The 21773-nt window shown below is 48.2% G+C and overlaps 1 protein-coding gene across 11 annotated transcripts in view; it reads left to right on the top strand.

Annotated features, from left to right (window-relative positions):
* The window catches only part of ADGRB1 (adhesion G protein-coupled receptor B1), a 289281-nt gene that overhangs the window by 167190 nt on the left and 100318 nt on the right, over nt 1–21773 (top strand). For all 11 annotated transcript variants that reach the window (XM_076329006.1, XM_076329005.1, XM_076329010.1 and 8 more), the window contains one exon: nt 41–84. In XM_076329006.1, the coding sequence (XP_076185121.1) occupies nt 41–84 (44 nt within the window). The remainder of the gene's footprint in view (nt 1–40; nt 85–21773) is intronic.

Raw genomic sequence — 21773 nt, 5'->3', positions numbered from 1 at the left:
ACTGATTTGCTTCATTTTTCCCTTTCTTCTCTCCTGGCAGGGAACCACCAACCAGACCTGCATCTTGTGGGATGAGAATGATGGGTGAGTTCTGTGGATTTCTCTTTACTCTCATGGGTCCATTTGCTTTTTGGGGTGAAATCGTCCCAAATTTAGCAGTGATGTGTAAGTTTGTCGCACCCACTTGCTCTCTCTACTTAGTTTTTTCTTACGTCCACCTTCACGGCTGACAAAAGTCCTTCGCCCTGGTGGGGAGTGCTCCTTCCTTCGCACAGATGCATCCCTTCTTATTGTGTTGTCTTTTAGTGCCAGTTGAACTGGGTCTAATATTTAAAGATTTGCAATTAGATGTTGTCAGTATAGCCTGTGAAGGGCCGTGTGTGCCAGGAGCATCATGTATCCATACCAGGGAAACGTCTCTCAGTGTCCGAGCAGGGATGTTCATGTGTACCTCTGCTCACAGGGAGGAGTGTTTGCATTTTCCTTTGATGCTTTGGACCCCACCGAACGTTTTGCAGAAACGGCCTCTTATTTTGACTCGTCCGATTTTGGATTTTCCCACATGAGGAATACGTGAACTGAGACCCAGGACTGTGGAGTCATTCACAGATTGCCCTAAATTGAGCTCGACATAGCAGTGCTTGGCACTCTTCAGTGCTCACCCCAAATTGTTCACCATAAGGAGAGTAATGCAAAATCAGAGTCCCCTGTTGCAAATACAGGCTGCAGTGGTGAAGTAGGTGTTGGGCTGTTGTGATACAGTAAGATGATTTCTGTCAGGATTCCTGCAGTGATTGGTGCTGTTCAGGAGGTGCTGTCGAGTGATGTGATTGTGGTCAGCAGGGAAAAAAGAAATCCAAAATTACCACAAAGAGTCAGGACCATATGGGAAGTAGCTGTCAGAGAGTGTGTAACGTTAATAAATAAATAAATAAATGTACACTCCGAAAGTGTGGTCCTAAATCCTGAGTGAGCTTGACAAGGATACAAAGTTTTTGATTTAGTGGTGGTTTTACTTCATTGGCTTTTGTATCTCAGTTTGAAGACAAACCCGACTTCTTTTCTGCTTACAGTCAGTTTCTCTCCTTGAGATCTCATGCATTTGGCACATACCTCTGCATTTATTATTATTATTTATTATCATTATCTGCAGCGTCTGAAAAATGATTCTATTCTTCTCCTTTTATGCTCCATTAAGTAGCATATACACACGTAGGCGGGCAACATATTTGCAGTCAGCTTACCGTTCTTGTTGGTCTGTGATTAATTTGGCATGTATGAGCGGATCCAAAGCAAAGCTGAAGAACCCAGAGGGACTCCCTGCTTGTGAAATCACACCCATGTTGTGGCCCAGGGCAGAACTGGTCCCTCTGGGTTGCAGTGAAAATTGCTCCAGCATTAGAAGACGGTTGGGATGCAGGAGCAAGGTCGGCCCTTGTGTGCTATGCTGACCTCACACATCAGGATGCAGGTGAACCTTCATGAAATTACTGAAATGGGTTTTTATCATATTACTGAGTCTGTAGTCAGCCCAAAGCAGAGGGTTGTCTATAGGTGGGCAGACTCGGGAGGAGGCTTGGATAGGAGCTGGCCTGCTCTGCTAAATCTGTTGTCTCTCCATGCTGGAATGGGATTAAAGCACTTGTATACAAATCCGTTTTTTGGCAAGTGAAGGCAGAAGCTGGAACCAATGCCCCTTCTGGTCTGCACACCATCTCGTCGTTCTTGGCTTTCTAGGTTCCCGAGAGAGGGTTATGTCCAGAAGGATGGAGGTGTTTCCCTGCTATGCTCAGAGCTGGTTTGGATTAACTGTAGTCTGAGCAAGAAAAGAGCAAAATCCAGTTTGCACATGGTTGGATCTGAGGGAGAGTGGTGGCGTTCAGGCTGGTTACATATCTGTCGGAGCTGGCACTGAAAGGTGCCATGCACAAGAAAGATGAAGGGTTGCCCACTACTGAACGTGGCTTGAGAAGCTTGAATGCCATTGCTGATCTGGAGACAAAACAGTGCCCAGTTCAGTGTCGTCACCTCTGCCTTGTCCTGGGAGGTCTGGCTGCTCCATATACTTGCTCCCAAGGCTTGGCAGCTTGTTCGGCTGCCTGTCATCTCTCTGAGAGCATGGGGTGTTAGGAATGCTTTCAGTCTTTAATCCTTGCAACTTCATGGCATCAAAAGATGGGCTTGTAACTAAGAGTTGAGCAGACAATTTCTTGGCACCGATGCTGTCATTCAGTTGTCAAGGATGGTTTCCAAAACCCCAGCAGATTGGTTGCGCAAGTGTTGCCGCTAAGACTCCGCTTTCGGTGCGTGTTCGGGGGGGGGGGTGTGCCCGTCTGCAAGTGTTTTCAACCAACATATGCAATCTCAAGCAGTTGAAAAGTCCAAAATGCTGATCTCAGCAGATTTTGCTAGGGGATGTTCCAAAGCTAGATCCGATCCGGTCAGCTCTGGCAACGGGAGCTGCAAAGCTGTTTGGGCTACGTTTTAAAGCTGATTTTCTACCGCTGCCACCTCCTGGGAAAGTCTAATGAAAGGCAAACTGTGCAAACCCTATTCTCCAGGCCTGAATGCTCACCTCAAACTTGAACGGCACTCCGGAGTTGTTGAGGGGTTTGCATCCCAGTTTTGGATAACTGTTTCCTGTTTGGAGTAAGGATTTTTAGGTTACACCCTGGACCTGTTTGTTGCCTGGTACGTGGTAGAGATCATGACTGGTAACTCTGATCCAGGACACCCTGAGGTTCAGCCACATCTATGTGGGTTCCTCTCTTTGCTCCCACCTTCTCCTTCCTGCCACCCCCCTCTTTAAATTGGAGGTTTTCCCACTGATCAGTCTCGTAAGACAGTTGTGCAAGTGAGTGAATCTCAGGAAATCCCATTTCCCGGCTCTGACCAATTTAATGGCTTTACAGCTTCATTTCTCTGTCTGTTATTCACCCTGCCATATTCCCTGTACAGCCCAAGCCAGCCTGCCATGGTGTTGCTTGCTCAGAAGACACTGCTATCTCTTAAGCTTGCTCTTTTGCAGGCTCTCCATGATCCTGCTCCAAGGCTGGCTGGCCAGGGGGACCTTCCCTATGTTCACAGTCATCCATCTGAGGCTGCGGATCTTGGGGACCCAAACTCCACCTGATTCCAGTGAACCAGCCTCTGGATTTAACCCCTTGCAGCTGATGTGACTGAACAGGTACAGAGGCAGGAAACTGGAAGCAATCCTCACAGGAGAGCTCCTACCTGTTACTGCAGCCACCTGAGCTTTCAATCCCATCCAAAACATGCCACAACCCTTTAAAGGCCACTTAAAATCCATGGGCCGTGAAGGGTTGAACTGTAAAATTGCAATTAGAACAGACAATTATCACGTGGCCATGTGCTTCCTCCAAGAGAGAGTTGTTGAACAGAGCAGTTAAAAAAAAAAAAAAAAAAGAGGAAGAACCCCTGAGTGTTCAGTCATTTGCATTTATATAGATATTTAAGCTTGTAATATTAATAATGGATTTTTTATTTATTAATCCTAGCCCCTTTGAGTGACTGTTAGATTCGTGGGTGGCACCTCTCCATCTCTTTTCTCTTCCTCTTGCCCCCAACTCCTCATGCCATGAAATAAGAGGGGAGAAGATCAGGGACTAATTTCTGTTGTGTTGGGTCCTGCAAGTTTGATTAATGAGCTTAGCACTAGCTGGGTAAATTGAAAGTTGAAATCAGAGAATGATTTGGGATTCTCTGGCTCTTCTCCAAGGGTATTCATCTGGAGTAATTATTAGCTGCTTAGCCTTGCTGAAGTTAAAGCCCAGGCAGGATCTGGTCTCCTGCTCCCTCTTTCTCCTGCTGGGACAGGACAGAGGAATTTGATGGATGAAGTCATCTTATGTGCTTTCCTGTTCTTATGCATCACCAGATTTGTATTTCTTGGCTGCTTTGCTCTGGTGCACAACAGGGATGCCATGTGGCAAGGGGAACGGGGAGACAGCTGCCAAAGTTTGTTGTTAGTGGTGGCAGCATAGCTTCATGGCTGCAGCAGAAGATGCAGGGCTAGTTAGTGTTACAGAGCAGGCCCGCTACCCCAGGGGACTGGCGAGTCTGTGTACTCAGACCTCCAAAGCTGGGGTTTGGCCTTCTTTGAGCATGGGATGAGGTCAAATGATGGGGACAGTCGCAAGCCGTCAAGTGTCTGCAGAGAGACCATGAGATTAAACTGACTGTCTGCTGCCGTAGATAGACCCACAGCCACAGGTGAATGCTAATTCTTCCCTCCAGCGTGCCCTGCCTTGGTGACAGCCGGGACCAAGCCAGCCAGCTGGGTCTTGTATTTTAGCTCATGGTGCAAGAGAGAGCAGTGTGCCATGCCAGTGTGAAATCCAGTCCCGTACCTGCAGAGGCTGGGATCCGGCAGGTCTGCATTTCCAGGGGACCTCTCGTCCCGCAGGGAATGCTTGCTCTTAGAGGAGCTGTCTGGCTCCAGCCACCAACATTTCTCTGCTTCTCTGTCTCCAAGACAAGCATAATAATAGCTAGGCATTATAATAACTGATCTTGAAAGGCATTCCAAACCTTCCCAAATATTTGCATAAAAGGCTTTTTTGCTCTTGGAAGAGAAAGTGTCTCAGGAGTCTGTGGTTTTGATTCAAGGACGCTCTTACCTTCCCTCGGGAAAGATCATCTGTTCCAGTAATTAAAGCCTTTAACCTATCTAACTTAGGAAATGCAGACCTCACTGTTTAGGAAGGTGCCCTGTGCCCAGCAAGGTTAGGCATGGAGAAGACGACGAACAGTGCAGCAGCTAGAGGGGCAAGGTTAAATCACATCCTCCTGGCCCTGGGCTGGATCTGATGCCCAGCCGAGGTCAGGCAGAAATCTGCCCCGAGGGTTTGCAACTGCACAGAGCGGTGTTTTATGATGCTGCCAAACAAAGTAGACTATAAATCTGTCCCCACTTGGAAACTTACAGGATCCTAAAATATAGCTCACAGATGCTGAGGGCAGTCCTGCTCATGGGCTCTTTTCAGACAGGAACCACTTGAGGTGTAGGGTGTGTATTGGTCCTTCAAGGGGATGGTTATAGAGCTGTGTGGACCAAGGGCTGGCAGGACTGAAGGTGATCACACAGAATTGCAATTCACAGGGAGAGCTCTGCAGTGTCATAGAAAGTTTGTGGGGGTGTTTTTGTTTGTTTGTTTTGTCTGGAACACCTCAGAGGAGCCCCAAAAACATCCTAGAAGGAGATATTTCCTGGCAGGCACCATAATTTTTCCGTAGGGTAACTGGGCTCCTTGGGGTGTTTATGATCCAGCCATCCCATGAGTCTTGCAGTGCAGCTGAAGATTGCATTGCCTGAAATTCCTATTTTCGGGGTGGGCTGTCCACTGTCTAATCTACAGAGTCCCAAGCTGCCTGAATTCCTGACTGCACGTCCTACATGATTACAGGAAAGGCGTGCACTGATGCATGGTGCAAGGCAGAGTGAGGAGCAGGACACGGCGTAGGCTCCATGGGCTTCACCCTACTTTTTGAAAGCTTCTGATGGACTGGATAAAAAGAAAGGCAGGAAGTTTTCTGGGTTTTCTGGGACTTTAATGCGATCTCAGTCTTGGTGGTTACTCACTGGTTTCCTTTGGAGGGCAGGTACAATAGGTCCATTTCTTCTGCTACTCCCTGCCACCAGAAAAACGTCACGGAGGAGGTTGTATCTATAGCATCCCATGGACACTGTTTGCTCATCACATCAGTTGATCCATCTCCCAGTGCTTGTCTTTTGAAGAAAAGTTTTCTGAAGTCGGGAAACAGCTTCCCTTTTCTTCTGTCCATCACCTAGTGCGTTAATGGCCCTGCCAGAGCTGTAGATCAAGGGGTAACACAGCTTGCCTATGCTGACAAAGATGGATGAATCCACCCGGATACAGATAGGGAGGGAATCTGTGGCAGCCCCAAAGCCCTGTGAGAAATCAGTGCCCTTCTCTCCTCTTTGGACCTACGCATGACATATTATATATTATATATTTTCTACTGCAACACTCCAGCTGGCTGTGGGGGAGCAACATTGCCAGTGACATGCCCTTCATGTGATCCCATGCAGGGTGTTTGTGCTGGAGTTTGCCACTACCCCTGTTCCAGGTCCATCGCCCTTAACTAGCGTCTCTGTTCTTAACTCCACCTGCAAATGCTGCCTTTCCTGAGTGCTCCTGTGGAGGTCTTGAGGGGACGTTGTGAAAGGAGGCAGTGTTGTGCTTGCAAAGCCTGTCTACACAGGGGCATGCAAGCAGGTTAATCTGAATATTCCCATTAGCTCCCCTGTGTTAAATCCAGTTAAAAGTACCCCCTAATTCAGCCTGTCTGACTGCACTTGTGGTGTGCAACCGGGCAGATTGAATTATGGCCCCAGGAGCCCCTTTTTAGCCCTGGATGAGAGTAGACAAAACAGGGATAATGAAGTGAAACCCAGTCACACCTCTAGAGCCTGAGGATTTAGCTTCCCTGCTCAACCTGGGCTCTGGGGCTGCAGGAGGCACCAAGCAGAACTGCTTCAGGGAACTATTTTCCCAGGAATCTGCCTTACCCCCAGGCCACCTTTTCCTGGAAACAACTTGTCACCTGGACTCCTAGGTGCTGCAGGAAGGAGGTGGTCCAGTTCCCGGTTAGCACAAAGCAGCTAGCACAAGGTACCAGCGGACCGCAGGGCTGCGCCTATCCCCATTCGGGAGAGAAGTCACACTTCTTTGGCCTTTGCTGAGCTACTGCCCAGCAGTCAGCATTGTCTGTGGGACTGGCAAAGCAGGAGCTGGCTTATTCTCCAGCGCCTTTCACAGCACAGGATGCAGGAGAAGCTGAGCAGTACGATACAGGGCTTCTTCTGCCTGCCAACAGAGCGTGGTTTAATGGCTTTCGACAGAAGGGAAAGGGGGAGAGGAGAGAGGATTCAGAGGCTCTGAATCAAATGCTCCAGCTTTTCCCTTGCTTCCCTAGTAAAGGGTCAGGAATATGGATGGAATAAATTTATTCCCTTTACAGAACTGGCAGAAACCAGACACTGAGACCTGGAGGATGTTCCAACTGGGAAGGATCTTTGGGTTCAGTGGTGTGATTCCCAACCTCAGCTCGGTGCTGAGTGTGCGTTGTGAGCCAGAGCACCATGGGGTTCAGGATGGCTTGTATGCCCACATGACTGCGCGTCCTACGTACTCGTATAAAGGCACATGTGCAAAACATGTGCAAGGATATAAAAGGGTGAACGTGTGGGAACAAGTGAGTGCTGTTGCCTGAGTGTGAGTACGGACACATGCGAGTGTGTTTCTGTGCACAACAAGGGCTGCAGGGTGTTGTTGGTGTGTCAGTGTGAACGTAAGCGCACATGAGGTGTGCAGGTATCTGCAAGTACCAGGCAGTATTTGTATATGTGTGTGTGGACATCACAAAAGTACGTGTGCATGTGTACAAATGTACACAAGTACTCAGATAAGGCTGTTAACCCAAGCCATCCTTCATTTGTGCAATGAGTCTCCAGCTACACGTGCACGATATATGTTTAAATGCATGCAGGAGCTATAGGGTGTTTGTGTGTGTGCATGCAGGGGGATGTGCACACACAAACCTCTGCGCAGCGTGCTGTGCATGCCAGACTGGGGTTGCGTGTTTTGCCTGCATCCCTGCCTGCTCTCTTTATTTACAGCTGTTTGCTCTGAAGCCACGATGCTCACGTGTTCCCTTTGCAGGCGGGAGATGATAAGTTTCGCAGTCGCGTGCCCTTCTGCGGCCATCTGCCATAGAAGTGCCAGGCTGCTGAGGGCTTTCGGTGGCACGTGGTGGAAGTCCAACTTGACTTCCCAGGTTGCATGAAGGGACTCCAGGCCCACTCCCTGCTGCATTTCTGCTGCATTTCACGTGGTCCTTGTCTGTGTGGTACCTTGTATGTTCTGAGAATGTAATAACACAGTGCAAGCATCTGTACGTGCTGGCGGAGAGCTCTCATTCACAGCTCCAGGCCTTTAAGTGCGGGGGAAAAAAAGGAGGCTGGGGAAACTTGAAGCCTCCCCTTGGTGTTCTTTAACTCCAATGACTCAATAGCCAAAAGGGTGCAGCTTTGAAGCAACTTCAAGGCAGGCTCAGGTGCATGGAGGAGAGACAAACATCTGCACTACCGGGATGCTCAGCACCCTCTGTGTGTAAAATTCAGAGCAGAGTCACTGTACCTCCATGTACTTCTTTGCTGGATTGATTTTATTCTCCCTTTATGAGCACAAGAAAGCCTGTCTGGATTCAGAGCAGGACTTCCCAAATGGTTCTGTCTCTAAACCTGCAGATCCTACCACCATCCTGAGGATATCAGGTCTGTATCCTCTGGAGCATTGTTTGGCTTTTCTGGAAGCTGAATGCTGCGGAGCAGCCTGTGCGTGATGTGAGGAAGGTGTGTTATGACCACAAGTATCTCAGGGCCAGGGTTGTCCAAAGCACAGCACTAGGTAGATGCTCAAGCAGGTTACGTCCCATGTTTCTCTGTTAAGACCACAAGAAAAAGTTTCCCCATCCGGTTTCTTTGCTCAACTTCCTTGCAAGACTGAGGCAAGTTCAGATGAACTTCTTAAAATGCCTCATTTTTGAATGCGTCCATGAACTACACCAGCATGCAAGCCAGAAACACAGCAGTACCCACCATAATCACAATGATTTTAGATTGCAAAAATTTGGGGGGCTCAGTGTTTCTTAAAATCTCTTGGCAACTATGTAAGAGTTTGTTCTTTATCTTTACTGACTGGGCAAAAGAAAATCCTCTTGAGTTGGTATTCTTAGCGGGTCTCTTGCCTGCTTTGCAAATCAGCCACAAAAAGCCACCAGCTCATATTCCATAGCCCAGGCAATGGATTGCCCCACAGTGGGGATTCTAACTGGGGGGGCCAATATTGCCCCTTCCAGTCCCAGGTACCTTGCAGAGCTCTCACTTTCATGGTGGGAGCCCCTGGGAAATGGTCAGGGTGCGGAGACAGGTTTATGAATCCATGTCATTGCTCAAGGATGGGTAGGACTGGTGGATGTGGGGGAAAAGTGCTGAGAACTGGCACGCTGTGAATAAGGATGGGGAAAGTTTGCCCCTATTTTTAAAGAGGAGAAAAGGACTTGTTTTCATTTTCACCTGGCTGCTTGTGCACCACACTAGGAGATTAAATGTTCTGCTAAAACATAGCAGTGAAAAGAGGACACAGTGCCTGGGATACAGCCTTCATCTCATGATGAACTTTCTGTGTGTCTGGGCAAATCAGTGTAAGCTTTGTGCCTCAGTTTTCCCTGAGTCTACTGTGCTAATAACATCAGACAGCTCTTCTAAATGTCATGTAATCTAGGAGCGAGGAGTACTATTAAGTGATAAGTAAATAGTAAAAATAAGTGTTATTATTTATCACTGAGAACTGATTGTCTAAATGTGAGCTTTATGATTGAACTGGTCATCCATGCAAGATGAGCTCACATCGTGTCAGCTTTGCCCATCACGCCTCGGTCCTGTGAGCAGCAGTGAGTACCGCAACGTGAATTTTAGTCTTCGCGAAGCAGAATGGGACCAGGGAGGGTCAGGGCAATCGCTACGAGACCGAGCACGCGATGGCACGGGACACCAGCCTGTGCATCCCACCGGCTGCCTGAGCTAACGGTGGCCTCTCAGCCGCGTGGCAGAGCAGATTAGCAAATGCATGCAGAATCCAGCCTGCTCTGACAGCCAGCTCGATGCGGAGCACGGCAGCTTCTCCCACCGCAGGGAGAACCGGTGTCTTGCAGCTGACCTGCTGCCCCAGTGGGAAGAGCAGGAGCAGGCAGACCTGTAGGGCAGGCAGCACTGAGCCCTTCTGGAAGGCAATGGGCAAAGCTCTCCTGACGGAGAGGACAGATCCTCTTTGCCCTGACCATTTGATTTATTGGGATCCACTTTAACCCTCAGTCAGGAGCTGCAGAAAGAAAAATAACTGATGCAGCAAGGTCAGAAAGCCCCGTTACATGGCATATAATGATTTTCAGACTTGTCAAGGCCCTTCCCAGGGCTTTGCAAATACTTTGATTCAATTACAATAATGACCCTTTGGAAGATACGTATTAATCTCCTGGAGCAGCCCTCTGCTTTAGGCCAGAGCTGCCTCTCAAGGTGGTTTAATGTACATGTGCAGTGTTACTGGGATGGTGTCCTGGTTTCGGCAGGGATAGAGTTAATTTCCTTCCTAGTAGCTGGTACAGTGCTGTGTTTTGGATTTAGGGTGAGAACAAAGTTGATAACACACCGATGTTTTAGTTGTTGATAGGTAGTGTTTACACTAGTCAAGGACTTTTCAGCTTCCCATGTTCTACCGACTGAGAAGGCTGAAGGTGCACAAGAAGCTGGGAGGGGGCACAGCCAGGACAGCTGACCCCAAATGACCAAAGGGATATTCCACACCATGTGATGTCATGCTCAGCATATAAAGCTGGGGGAAGAAGAAGGAAGGGGGGGACGTTTGGAGTGATGGCGTTTGTCTTCCCAAGTCACCGTTACGTGTGATGGAGCCCTGCTTTCCTGGAGATGGCTGAACACCTGCCTGCCGATGGGAAGGAGTGAATGAATTCCTTGTTTTGCTTTGCTTGCGTGCGCAGCTTTTGCTTTGCCTATTAAACTGACTTTATCTCAACCCACGAGTTTTCTCACTTTTACCCTTCCGATTATCTCCCCCATCCCACTGGGGGGGAGTGAGCGAGCGGCTGGGTGGGGCTTAGTTGCTGGCTGAGGTTAAACCACGACAGATGGTAAGTCAGGCAGAGGAGTTGCTGCCTGTCTCTGATGGAGAGGCAGGGAACAAATTCACCCTGTGCCAGAGTCTGGTGCCTGGCAGGGTGGCCCGAAGTCTGACCCAGCAAGAGCCTAGATCTTCCTGGGGTGAATTCTGTAGGTTTGAGGACAGTCTTTCTTTCTGGAGTGGATGGAAGTGCAGGCAGCAAAGTGGGTGGGAAGTACATCAGTTCCCCTCAGCTTTTGGTGATGTATCCAATCTACCACCAGATAGCCAAGGGGACAAAAATGGAAAGGGTCATAATTGCATTGATGAGTTACGGGCTGTCCTCAAAAACCTACCTGCTGGCATGTGCAGGTGGGGAAGGAGAAACTGAGGGAGGGATTTATCCACTGTCACCAAGGAGGAGCAGAGCTGAGCCACAACTCAGATCTCCTGTCCTCTCTTACGGCTGTGCTGATGGCTCTGAATAAAAGTTAGCTATGTCCTCTCTTGGGAGAACGGGAACCCAGAGGAGGCGAGGACCCAGGAGAACGCTACTCTTTTTTTAGCTGTGGATATTATTTATTTAATGGTGGTTTTAGCTCTTATATCAAATCTTAAGGAATGCTGAGTATCCTTCAAACCTCAGCAAGGCTCCTGACAGCTTCAAGGGCACTCCACAGGATTTGGCCCAGGGATTATCAATATGCATGTGAATTTTTTTCCGATTTCAACCTTAATCTGAGGCTGGGGCACAAGTGCTGCAAAGGGCTGTTTGCAGGTCTTTTGATTGTCAGCTGGGGTATCTTTGTCTTTGATCTTCCATATGGGCCCAAATGAAAGCTGCAGTAATGTATCACTGCTGTTGGGAAGGTTGTTGTGTTCAGGTAGACCCTTTCCAGTGTATGTCCCATGCCTCGGTCAAAACTGTGGTGGAGAGTTTGCCGACATTTAACAGCATGTGCCAAGGGCCTGTTTAGTTAATGGTAGTGATGAGCGAGGCAGAGCACTGCGATGCAAATACCTACAATCCAGGCAGCTTCAAGAAAAATATGTTTCCGAGGCTGCTGCACATGTGGCAACGCAAGGAGAGCGGAGAGAGTTCCCTGTGTCTGATATTACTGCAGGATCCGGGCCCCGGCTGGGAAAATCATCCTTCAGCTGCAAAGTTACCCGGAGGGAAGGGGTTTTTGACGCCTAAGGTGTTATTTACACATGCCGGGACATGGGGAGCCAGTGTGAGTGCAGCGATAGGCAAGGCTATAGCACACACATGGCTGCAGCTGTGTTGCAGCTCTAGCATCTTTGCAGTCATTAAAGTTGCACTGAGTAGTCCCAGCAGAGAATCTGCTGTCCTTCCCCAAGAGAAACAACTTAGGGTGAGGGGGGAGATTGAACATGCTTTGACTGAGAGTCCTGTAACAGGGCAGGGAGGAAACAACCTGCAGCTCAGAACTGGCATTGGTTCAGCATGATGGAGCAGACACACAGGAGACCCCCGTGCCCACACAAGGAATGGTATGGAGATGATGAATAGAATAGAATAGAACAGAACAGAACAGAATAAAATAGAATAGAATAGAACAGAATAGAATATTTTCAGTTGGAAGAGACCGACAATGATTATCTAGTCCAACTGCCTGACCATTTCAGAGCTGTCCAAAAGTTAAGGGCATTGTCCAAAAGCCTCTTAAACACTGACAGGCTTGGGGCATCGACCACCTCTCTAGGAAGCCTGTTTCAGTGTTTGACCACCCTCTCTGTAAAGAAATGCTTCCTAATGTCAAGTCTGAGATGATGGGGAGGTGCATCCCATCACAGTGTTCTCAGGAGTATTATGCTTGTGGGACAAAAATTGTTTTGATTTTTTTCATGTAGCTATAAAAAGAAATCCCCACCGCCACCCCCGCTTCTTGGAGGCTGCTGCATTTCTCTCCACTCAGGCATCGGCATCTCGGAAGTATTGTTAGAAATAGCATCCGGGCGTTGGGCATTTCCCTGCTTCCCAGTTCATTTCCACCCAATTCATTCAGTTTACAAGTGCAAAAGATGTTTTTGCTAATTGCCAGCTCTTCCGGCTCCTCCTGGGATCTGGAAAGCAGCTGAGATTGTCCTGCCTGTTACATCTTCAGCAGCAGTAAGGAGCTGTTGCCGCAGTCTGTGAAACAGGACTTACATGACTCCTATTACTGTTGTGCCTGAGTATTTCACAGCCTTCAATGTGCTGTTATTGCAACTAGAGCTGAACAAAAAACTTTTCTAGGTCACTTACAGTTCTGAAGTTTCTTTAACATTTGCCTTTACCCAGACTAATGTTTTAGGAGAGTTTTGGTGAACAGAAAAGGCAGGAGAAAGCACTGTCAGTCAAATGACAGCTGTCACTTTGCTTTTGAGGCTTTCACGGTTAATATGGCTTCAAAATGCAGCAAAACTGACAGTAATTCTCAGAACATTTCTGCTGCTCTGAAGCTGGAGCCATGTGGGGACCTGCTCTCAGGTCCCCTGAACACGGGACTCGCAAGGAGCGCTTTTGTTCTCCTGGCCCTCCCTCCCAGGAACGCTATTAGAAGAGGTGGCCAGGGAGCCCCCAGCTTGTGAGCAGTACTCCTTCACTCTGACATCGCTTGTCATCTCAGGAAAGAAAGATCAAACGGGAGGATGGAGTCGGAGCTGTCACATCCACTGTACGTTTCCTGCTCAATTCTGTTACCCTTGGGCAGGTGAAGGCTGGGACTTCATCACTTTGGTCTTAACCTGCCTGTCTACTCGCTGTTCAGTGTGCGTGGAAGACCTTGATTCACAAGCCAGCAATGCTGGCAGGGGCATTTGGACGAGTTGAGGAGAATACAGCAAGCCCGTACCAGTACACACCTTAGCGCTGTGGTTTCCAACCTTTTTTTTTTTCCTTCAGGACCCCTGATTGTCAAACTAAATGTCTGGATCAACTTCATCCCCCTACACACAAAGGACCCCCTTTGATCTCCAGACCCTCTCTCCCCAACTGGGTCTCCCCTCCAGAAACTTCCTTCTCTGCAAGCTCTCTGCTGTTTATTCCTCAGAGTAAAGCTGAACAACTCCTATTGCTATTGCCAGGGCTTATTTGCTTCTCTCCTCTGGACGTTCCCCTCTCCCCACCTTCCCAGCCGGGGTGGAGAGAGCTGCAGCAGCAGGAATCCCCCTTATTTGCCCTCTGCAAGCCCAGGCTGATCTCCTTCTATTGAGACTCCTGGCTCCAGGTGCCAGGTTGGCTTTTGCAGACAACACCCTGGCAACGTGCAGCTCGGCTGAGCCAGAGGATAAAAGCTTCCTGCTGGGATTCTGCATTTCATCTGCGGTGGTGATACTAGCTGGCTTATTCCCACGTTCCTTCCCTCCCCTGGGCCTTGGGAAAGAGAGTACCAGGAGGGTTGAGTGCATTTTGTTGTTATTGGCTTAATACCTGAGATCTCAGTCAGTCTCAGTGGGACTTCTGAGTTTCCCAGCTTGGGAGCTATAAACCCAATCCTGCTCCCTCCGGGCTCTGTGGAAGGCTGAGTCTCACAAGTCGGTGCCTTTGACTAGCAGGAGCTGGTTCACATTCTGCAAGGACGTTGTAGCACGGAACTGGAGCCCAAGGTATCTGCACAGGTCTGCAGGAGGTGCAGAAGCAGAGCTTTAGCGATCAGTCTGCCAAGGGAGAAGGCAATGATAAATGTGTTTGGCACTGGCGCGTGTGCGTATTATTGTTGGGCAGATTGGGGTGGATGGGTCGACAGGAAAAAAGGACACTTCACCCCTAGGACTGCGCCTTCTGCTGTGCGATCGGCATTTTCTGCAATAAAGGCCATTCCCGGTGCTGCAAACCACAGACAGGACAACACAGATATTTTTTTTCAGTATAAATTGCTTTAGCCAGCACAGTCATAATTTGTGCTGCCTTATAATTTGCAGGTATTTATTTAGCTGAGGAGTATTTCCGCGTCTTCCTACTAAGTGGGAAGTTAGAACCTCCCTATCGGGTGAATACTCTTTGAGTCCCTCCAAAGCTTGTCACTGCAACTCAGCTTAACGTCAGCACACAAAATACATCAGGCAGTTCAGTGCAAGTTTGCACAGATGCTGCAACATCTGTCCAGTCTGGACAAGTTGGTTGGCTGAGGGTAGGGGTGTTGCTGGAGGTGTGAGATAAAGTCCGCTGTCTGGGTTTCTTGGGGAGCACTCTGTCCTTTGTGTTACCCAGATGTACGGAGATAAGGCAGGATGGGGAGGAGGGAGGAGAAAGCTTAATGAAGAAATGTTGCTGGGAGGAGAGAGGTTTCCACCAGCCCGAATCTCTGAAAGCCATTTCCATTAGCAGAAAGTGGGTTTAAAGGGTTTTGATAGCAATCCCTCTTTGCATGAGTTCCAGGGGCTGGCAGAGTGTTTGCTTACCAGCGTAGCTTTGGTTAAATACGTTTTCAGCAGCAAAGCTGGGAAATGACTCCCCCTCCTCCCCCGTGACCTGCTTTCCTGAGAAAAGCACAAGCAGATCCGTGTCGCTCCGCTCAGCACCTGCTCCTTATTCCTGCTCTTTGCAAAATGCTGGGGTGCTATGTCTGAGGGTCAGGCATGTCTTTTCTCCCAGCCAGAACCATCAGCAGGGGAAAGTAGGAATTAGAGCGGACCCGACAGCAGTCACGCTGTCCACATAAAACCATTGGGCTTGCATGGTGGGGAAATATTCCAGCAGGAAAACCTCTGCCAGCTTTGCAGGTCTGGAGCTTGATTTGTGTTTCAGCCTCCTGCCAGTCCAGCCAGGCTTTTAGCAGGCTGGAGAAGGGAAGTTTGCTCCACTGCTCTCTGGTTTCACTACGATCCCGAGCTTTGTTTTCTGTGGCTTTCTGCATCCCTGCACCCTCGCTGCTGTCACGCATGTCAAATTGTGGCAAGGTACCATTCCCAGCAGCGTGGCTTTGGGGCTGAAAGGGAATCGATGAATCCAGCCGCCTCTCTGCTTGCTGCTCTGTTCCCAGCTGAGCAGCGCAGCCCCGCTGAGGGATCTCACCCTCTCCCTCTGATTGATCTGGGTCCTGCCCACCAGGGAGCTGTTTACATCGACCCCCGACCCCCGGTGAGAAAGCATCCGATCAGCACCCAGGAGGGCTGGGAACAGGTTGTTCAAGGACAGGGGGCAGCACGATCTTCAACATCAGCATTTATTTATTGGCATTTATTTAGCCACTAGTGCACCAGCCCCCTCACTGCATTAGCATCATCTTTATTTCCCAGAGGTTTCCTCCTCTTCTGCTAATGTAAACCCAAAGCAAACCCGCTAGTAGATTCCTCTGTACACCCACGTAAGTCAAGTCAGAAATCACACTGGTCCCACCGTGGCGGCTTTTTGTCATTTGCTTTACATTTTATTTACCCCCTCCCACCCAAAACCTGTAACAAACTAATATATAATGTGAAAGGACATTGGTAGTGGCTGTAGATGCAGAATAATGATGAGGAGGCGGTGAGCAGCGATGCAGGATTCCTGAACCAGGATCCAAATGACCTTCAGGAATGGGCAGATGCTGCTTTCCGAAATTTGAACTGGGAACAAGGGAGGCGCTCCACGCATTCAAGGGGCTGTCAGCTCTGCTTCTCTTGGCTGCTCCACTTCCATGAAACGCTCATTTTGCAGAGTGCAAAGGAAAAGGAGGCCAAAGGGAAAGCAAGGAGCAAAGGAAAGCACTGGCAGAGAAAAGAGTGCAGCTAGCTGAACTCACACTGAGTAAACGTTCTCGTCTAACAGAGCAGCATCCCTGTGTGCGTGTGTGTGCGCGCCTGCCTCTTGCTACCATCACCTGGCTCCCTGAACTCCTAATCGCTCCTTGGGCCTGATTCAGAGCTCACTGATGTACAGTTGTAGGCTTGAAGTGGGTCTTGATTTTGATTTTGGTATTTCTCTGAGGTTCCGATCGCGGGATAATTGTGCCAGTATCAGCAAGGCTCAAAGCTCTGTCTGTCTGTCCGTCCGAGGAGCAGGGTTAGACCGTAAGAGACAGGCTAACACAGCCAGAAGTAACCTGCTGTTATTGTGGTCTGTACAGCCACTGCCAAGTCTGTATTGCCCAGGAGAACCTTATTAGTACGTTTGAAAGACATGATAAAAACAATTCAGGGTTTTAAAAATGTTAATCTCACGACCTCCTCCAGTTCCTCCACCGCCCTCCTTACACTTATAAAAACAGGGTCTTAGATGCTCCATTGCAAAATGTGAGTTGCTTGTGCTGAAGGGAGGTGGCAATGCATAAGTGACCTTTCTCCCGGCAATCCCAGAGCGGTGATGTGAAATGGTGCGAACACGTAATGTGCCGTGATGGGACAAGTATCTTCTGCGCCCAGCGGCTGAGCCGAAGGGTGACCTGCTGCACCTGCTTGCAGTTTGATGGGGATGTTTGCTGAGCTCTCTTGCTTTCTGATGCAACGAAGCAGGTGTGAAAGGCGGGCTTCCACTTCGAGTTCGCCCACCATTCCTTTGAAGTTATTTGGCAAGAGATAGATTAGGAAATGCTCAGTGAACAGGCAGCCCCAAAGGGCTCAGCAGCTCCCCTGGATTCAGAATAATTTCAAAATACCCCCAGAATTTGTTTGTACAGTGCCCAAGCCCTTCTCAGAGGATTCCTTGCACCTCCTCCCCTTTGCCTCAGCCAACACAGGACTTTCCATTTTTTAGGGTGATTGCCTTTGCTCTGCTTTTAATGCCCCTTCTCAGCTGGAAACACTGGAGCGTGAAGCTATCCAGAGTTCCCAGGTCCAGATATATCTGTTACTGTGATCCTGTTGCATCTGTGAGGACTTTATTCTCAGGAGATTTGGGGGGGGGGGGGTTGCTAAGTGCATTGAAATAATTTGTATCTTTAAAGGACTGCTTCTCCCTCTTGGTTACGGTTAATCTTTAATCCAGCATCTTCATCTTTGCCTGCAGCACCTTAATTTGGCTTCTTGATTTAATTTCTTTTACCGTCTGCTACCTCCTACTATTCCCAGCCCCTCTATCATCTGCCTGATTTATTTTTCTTTGTCTCTTTATCTGCTAGCCCTGCACTCAGCCATTAAAATTTTCTGATTTAGGTTTCTGAGAAGCAGCGTACCCTGAAGCTAGTGTTTCGGTGTCGAGAGAGCCATCTTTCTTCCCAACCTGGCCCTGGGGCCTCCTGTACTCTTCGAGACAGGGCTGGGACATCGGCAGCGGTGTTTGTTTGCTGTTTTGCAAAGTGCTGCTTATAGGTAGACAAGCGGCAGTCTGCGTCTCCGTCCCTGACTTTGCTATGAAAAGTTGGGAAGAGCATCGAGATTGCTCGGGCCATTTCAGAGAGGGGGAGGCCAAAAAAAAGAGAGCACAAGTGACAGGGGGTCTGGACCAGAGCTGGGATTTGCAGGCTTTTTGTTAACAGCTAGTAACACACTTTCATCTTCCTCTTTCCTTTCAGTCGTATGCACCAGAGCAATGTTTAAACTCCCCAGCTGGAGATGCAGAGGCAAACCTGCTGCCCTGTCATTGCCAGGGTTTGGTGTGAGCAGCCATGGGATGATGGTTGTGGTCGTCTCCCCATGCCAGCTAACCATCCTTCTGCTCCCCTGAGGTCTGACTGAGGGCTTGGGGGGGGAAGCTCTGAGTCCTTTCAGGCTCCGTTGGGGTCATCTAGGAAGATGGAAGTGCTGAACTGCAAACAGGACATAGATGCTGCCATATCTGAGGCAGCCTGACCATACCCTAAAGAGGATGTGAGATATCTCTTACCAGGTGTTTGTATTGTTCTCCCTGCCTCTAAACCGAGTGCATTTGTACATCCTTGGCTAGCCAAAGGGAGCGTTTCCAGCTGGTTAACTGCCGGCTGGCAATGTCTTACATTTATTTTGGCATCTGGTACGCTTAGCAAAAGCATTTACTACCTTGTTTCCCCATTTTTCCCAAGCCTCCTTTCCCATGAGACTTGAGCATGGGACCATGATGTCCAGGCGTAGAAAACGGTGTACTCTGCTAATGTGCTCGGTTCCTCTGAGGATTTTCCCTGAAATGTTTTCAGTACATAGGACAAGGCTGCTGCTTATCACTTTGGTGCGCTTTTGTTTTCTGCGTAACCAGGAAACTTTCCCAGTTTCTCAGAAATGATCGTAAGATGACTGGCTGTTGTACAAGGCAGAGAAAGAGGGTTGCCTGGACCACATAGGGGTTAATGCCTGCTGTGGAGCCACATCATTTTATAAACAGAAAAGCAGAGTACCCACCTTTTGGACTGTGACCCAGTTAGAGTCTTCCTAGCATGAGAAGGACTGACTGCATAAGCAGCCACGAGTCTTTAACGTCTCAGGCATCTCATGCTAATTGAGAAATTGCAGCTGGAAAGCTGTATGAAAGCAGAGAGGGTAAGCTGAACATTTTTGTGTCCAGCTGGAACATGCACTCTTTCTACACATTTGCTAAAGCAGGTGGTTTCAGGAGGGTCATGCTGTGTGGTACAAGTGGGTGGCAGCCCATTCAAGACAGTCCTAGCTCCCGTTCTTGTTTTGCAAGACATGCCAAAACATTTCCATGCAAGCGCTCCAGTCAAGGACAGACGAGGAGCTGCCCCTGGAGAGAACGGTCCTGCGAAGCCTGGATAAGCAGCTGTGAATGTCACGTAGAGGTATGGGGGAGACAGATATATCACTCACTGATTTCACCTTGTCCTTTGTTGGAAAGAAGCCCTACATGGTAATGAGACCAGCCATCTTACTGCTCATCTTTCCATTCGCCTGTTGTGCCAGTGGTACACTTCCCTCCACTCGGGAAAGTCAACTTCAGAAAGTCCCAACCTCTATTTACGATACTTTCACAGTAACTCCTGTTTTCACCTTTTTCCCAAGACAACCCTGATACCTAATGAACTATTTATTGCTCTGATATTCCAGTGTAGCAGGAAAGCTCCAATGGAGCAATTTTGCCCAAAAATAAGATTAGGAGGTATAGCCTTTGCTTCTTGCATCAGAGGGATTCCAGAAATGCTGTAATGATGCATTTAGCTCTGGACAGCAAAGATGAGTTTAAGAGCAGAGGCTAAAGTCTTGGAGAGATAAAACATTGCTTTGTTGTGGAAAGTAGTCCGAGGTCATCTTCTGCGGTCACTGACAGGTGAGCCGACCTGATGATACCAGTGCTTGCAGAGTAGCTAAATCTGAGAATGATTTTTCTTTTTTCTTAAAGCTATGAAGTCACGGGATTATAGGGAGCTGTAGGCTTTTCTGTTTCTATTTCACAGCGTTCTGTAGAGCTTGAAAATGTCATCCTTTTAAAAGAGAAAATCCACAAGACAAAGAGACTTCAAATATGCTATACCAAAAAAAGAAACCCTCATGATACTTCAAGCTAAATTCCTGATGTTGTGTGTAAGTTGAGCTGTGATACTGTGGAAGAGATCAGATCTGTAATTATTAAGCAACCACTAGAACTGGGATCAGGAAGGAATATTTCTCCAGGTTCGATGAGCAGGAGCTATTGAACTGGTTTCCTCTGCAACGTGAATATTGTGACACCTCACAGGGATTTTCACGTTTGTTTCTGTTTTAAAGACCAAGGACACTAACAGTGTCTTTGATTTCTCCATTTCTTCTCTACGGTCCATTGTAGCCCCTGGTGTCAGGTCTTCTGTATTAAAGCCTTGACATTAGTGGCATGTGTTGAGGATTGTTCAGTGGCTTACTGGGTAGGACACACGGGGCAGAGTGGTCCTTCTGGGGGTCCATCCTGATGAAACATCTGTCCTGTGGCTGCCTTTGGAAAGGAAGTTTGGCAGGGAAGTGCAAGAAAATTGCAATCGCAGGTTATGGACCCAATGGCCAAGTTTTCCTCTCCCACCCCACCCTTCTTTGTGCACTGGGGCAGGTTTTCGGAGACCAAGGCATGGTGCGAGTTCCATCTGCAAGAGATGATGTCTGCATTTCAGGCCTTCTTCTGGAGCTGTGGAGCTGGGACGTAAAGGGGGAAGAGTGCTCATTAATTATCAACCACATGCTCCGGATTTTAAATGGAAGTCCAAAGCCCAGGAGGCTGACAATATTGGGAAGTGCTGAGCTTCCTCTCCAGTGGGATAGGGTGGCCTTCTGATGAGAGTCATTACAGCTCAGCGTCAGCTGCATTTATGGTGTCTAAAAAGATTATCTCCAGATAATCTTACGGGTATTTAGCCAGCCATATGCTTTATTTCAATGGTAATATGTATTTCTTTGTGCGTTTTAACATTGTTTATGTTAATTAAGTCTTCAGACTGGATGCTGCATACGGGCTGTTTATTTTTTTCTGGGGCTAATTTGCAGATACTAAGTAACCTTGTCCCCTGCAAAATGCTCCAATTCAGTTAACCATGATTATGAATTCACAGCTGGAAGAAGGCCTTGCTTTTAGCCTCCTTGTAACTTTCTCTTCCTGTTCGTCCCTCCCCCCCAAAAAAGAAAAGGACCTGGAGAAAATCCCAGATGTCCCTCATCTCCCATAGGTCATGAATCTTTTCATAAATCACCATTGTCTTCATTTTGCTTGTGTCAGTTTTGAAGTAAATCAGCCAAAACCACCTGGAATTAGGCGCCTCTGGAAAAAAAAAAAAAAAAATCTTGCTTTGGTTTCATTTTCCTTGCACCAAGCAACTGGATCAATAGTAAGTTTTTCTTTTTTTCCTTTTTTCTATTTTTTTTTTTTTCCTAAACAGCTAATTTAATAATAGTTGCTAATCTGATTATTTATTCTTTCCTACCGGCAGAAAATTGTTTTGTTCAGTGCCAGGTCTATGCTGTCGGGGTAGAGGTGAGAAAAAGGGCATCAGTGTCAAACAAAACTCATAAGGAGACAGAGAGATCTCAGCAGTTGAGCACAAAGTTTTAGAGTGGCTCTGGAGACCTGGTGGTTGGTTTTTTTTTTCCTATGAAGAAAGCAGGGAACCCAGCCAAAGGATGTATGGATGCGTTTATTGGCTGGAAGGCAATGTTGCTCAGTAGTTTCAGGAGTGACTGCTTACTCCAAAGACCAGAGCTCTATTAATGCCCTCTTCCATGACTGTATCCATTTGCATCTCC

This window comes from Aptenodytes patagonicus, chromosome 2 (genome assembly GCF_965638725.1).
Source record: "Aptenodytes patagonicus chromosome 2, bAptPat1.pri.cur, whole genome shotgun sequence".
Classification (NCBI taxonomy): domain Eukaryota; kingdom Metazoa; phylum Chordata; class Aves; order Sphenisciformes; family Spheniscidae; genus Aptenodytes; species Aptenodytes patagonicus.
The sequence above is the reverse complement of the archived record's forward strand: the minus strand, read 5'-3'. Positions and strand labels throughout refer to the sequence as shown.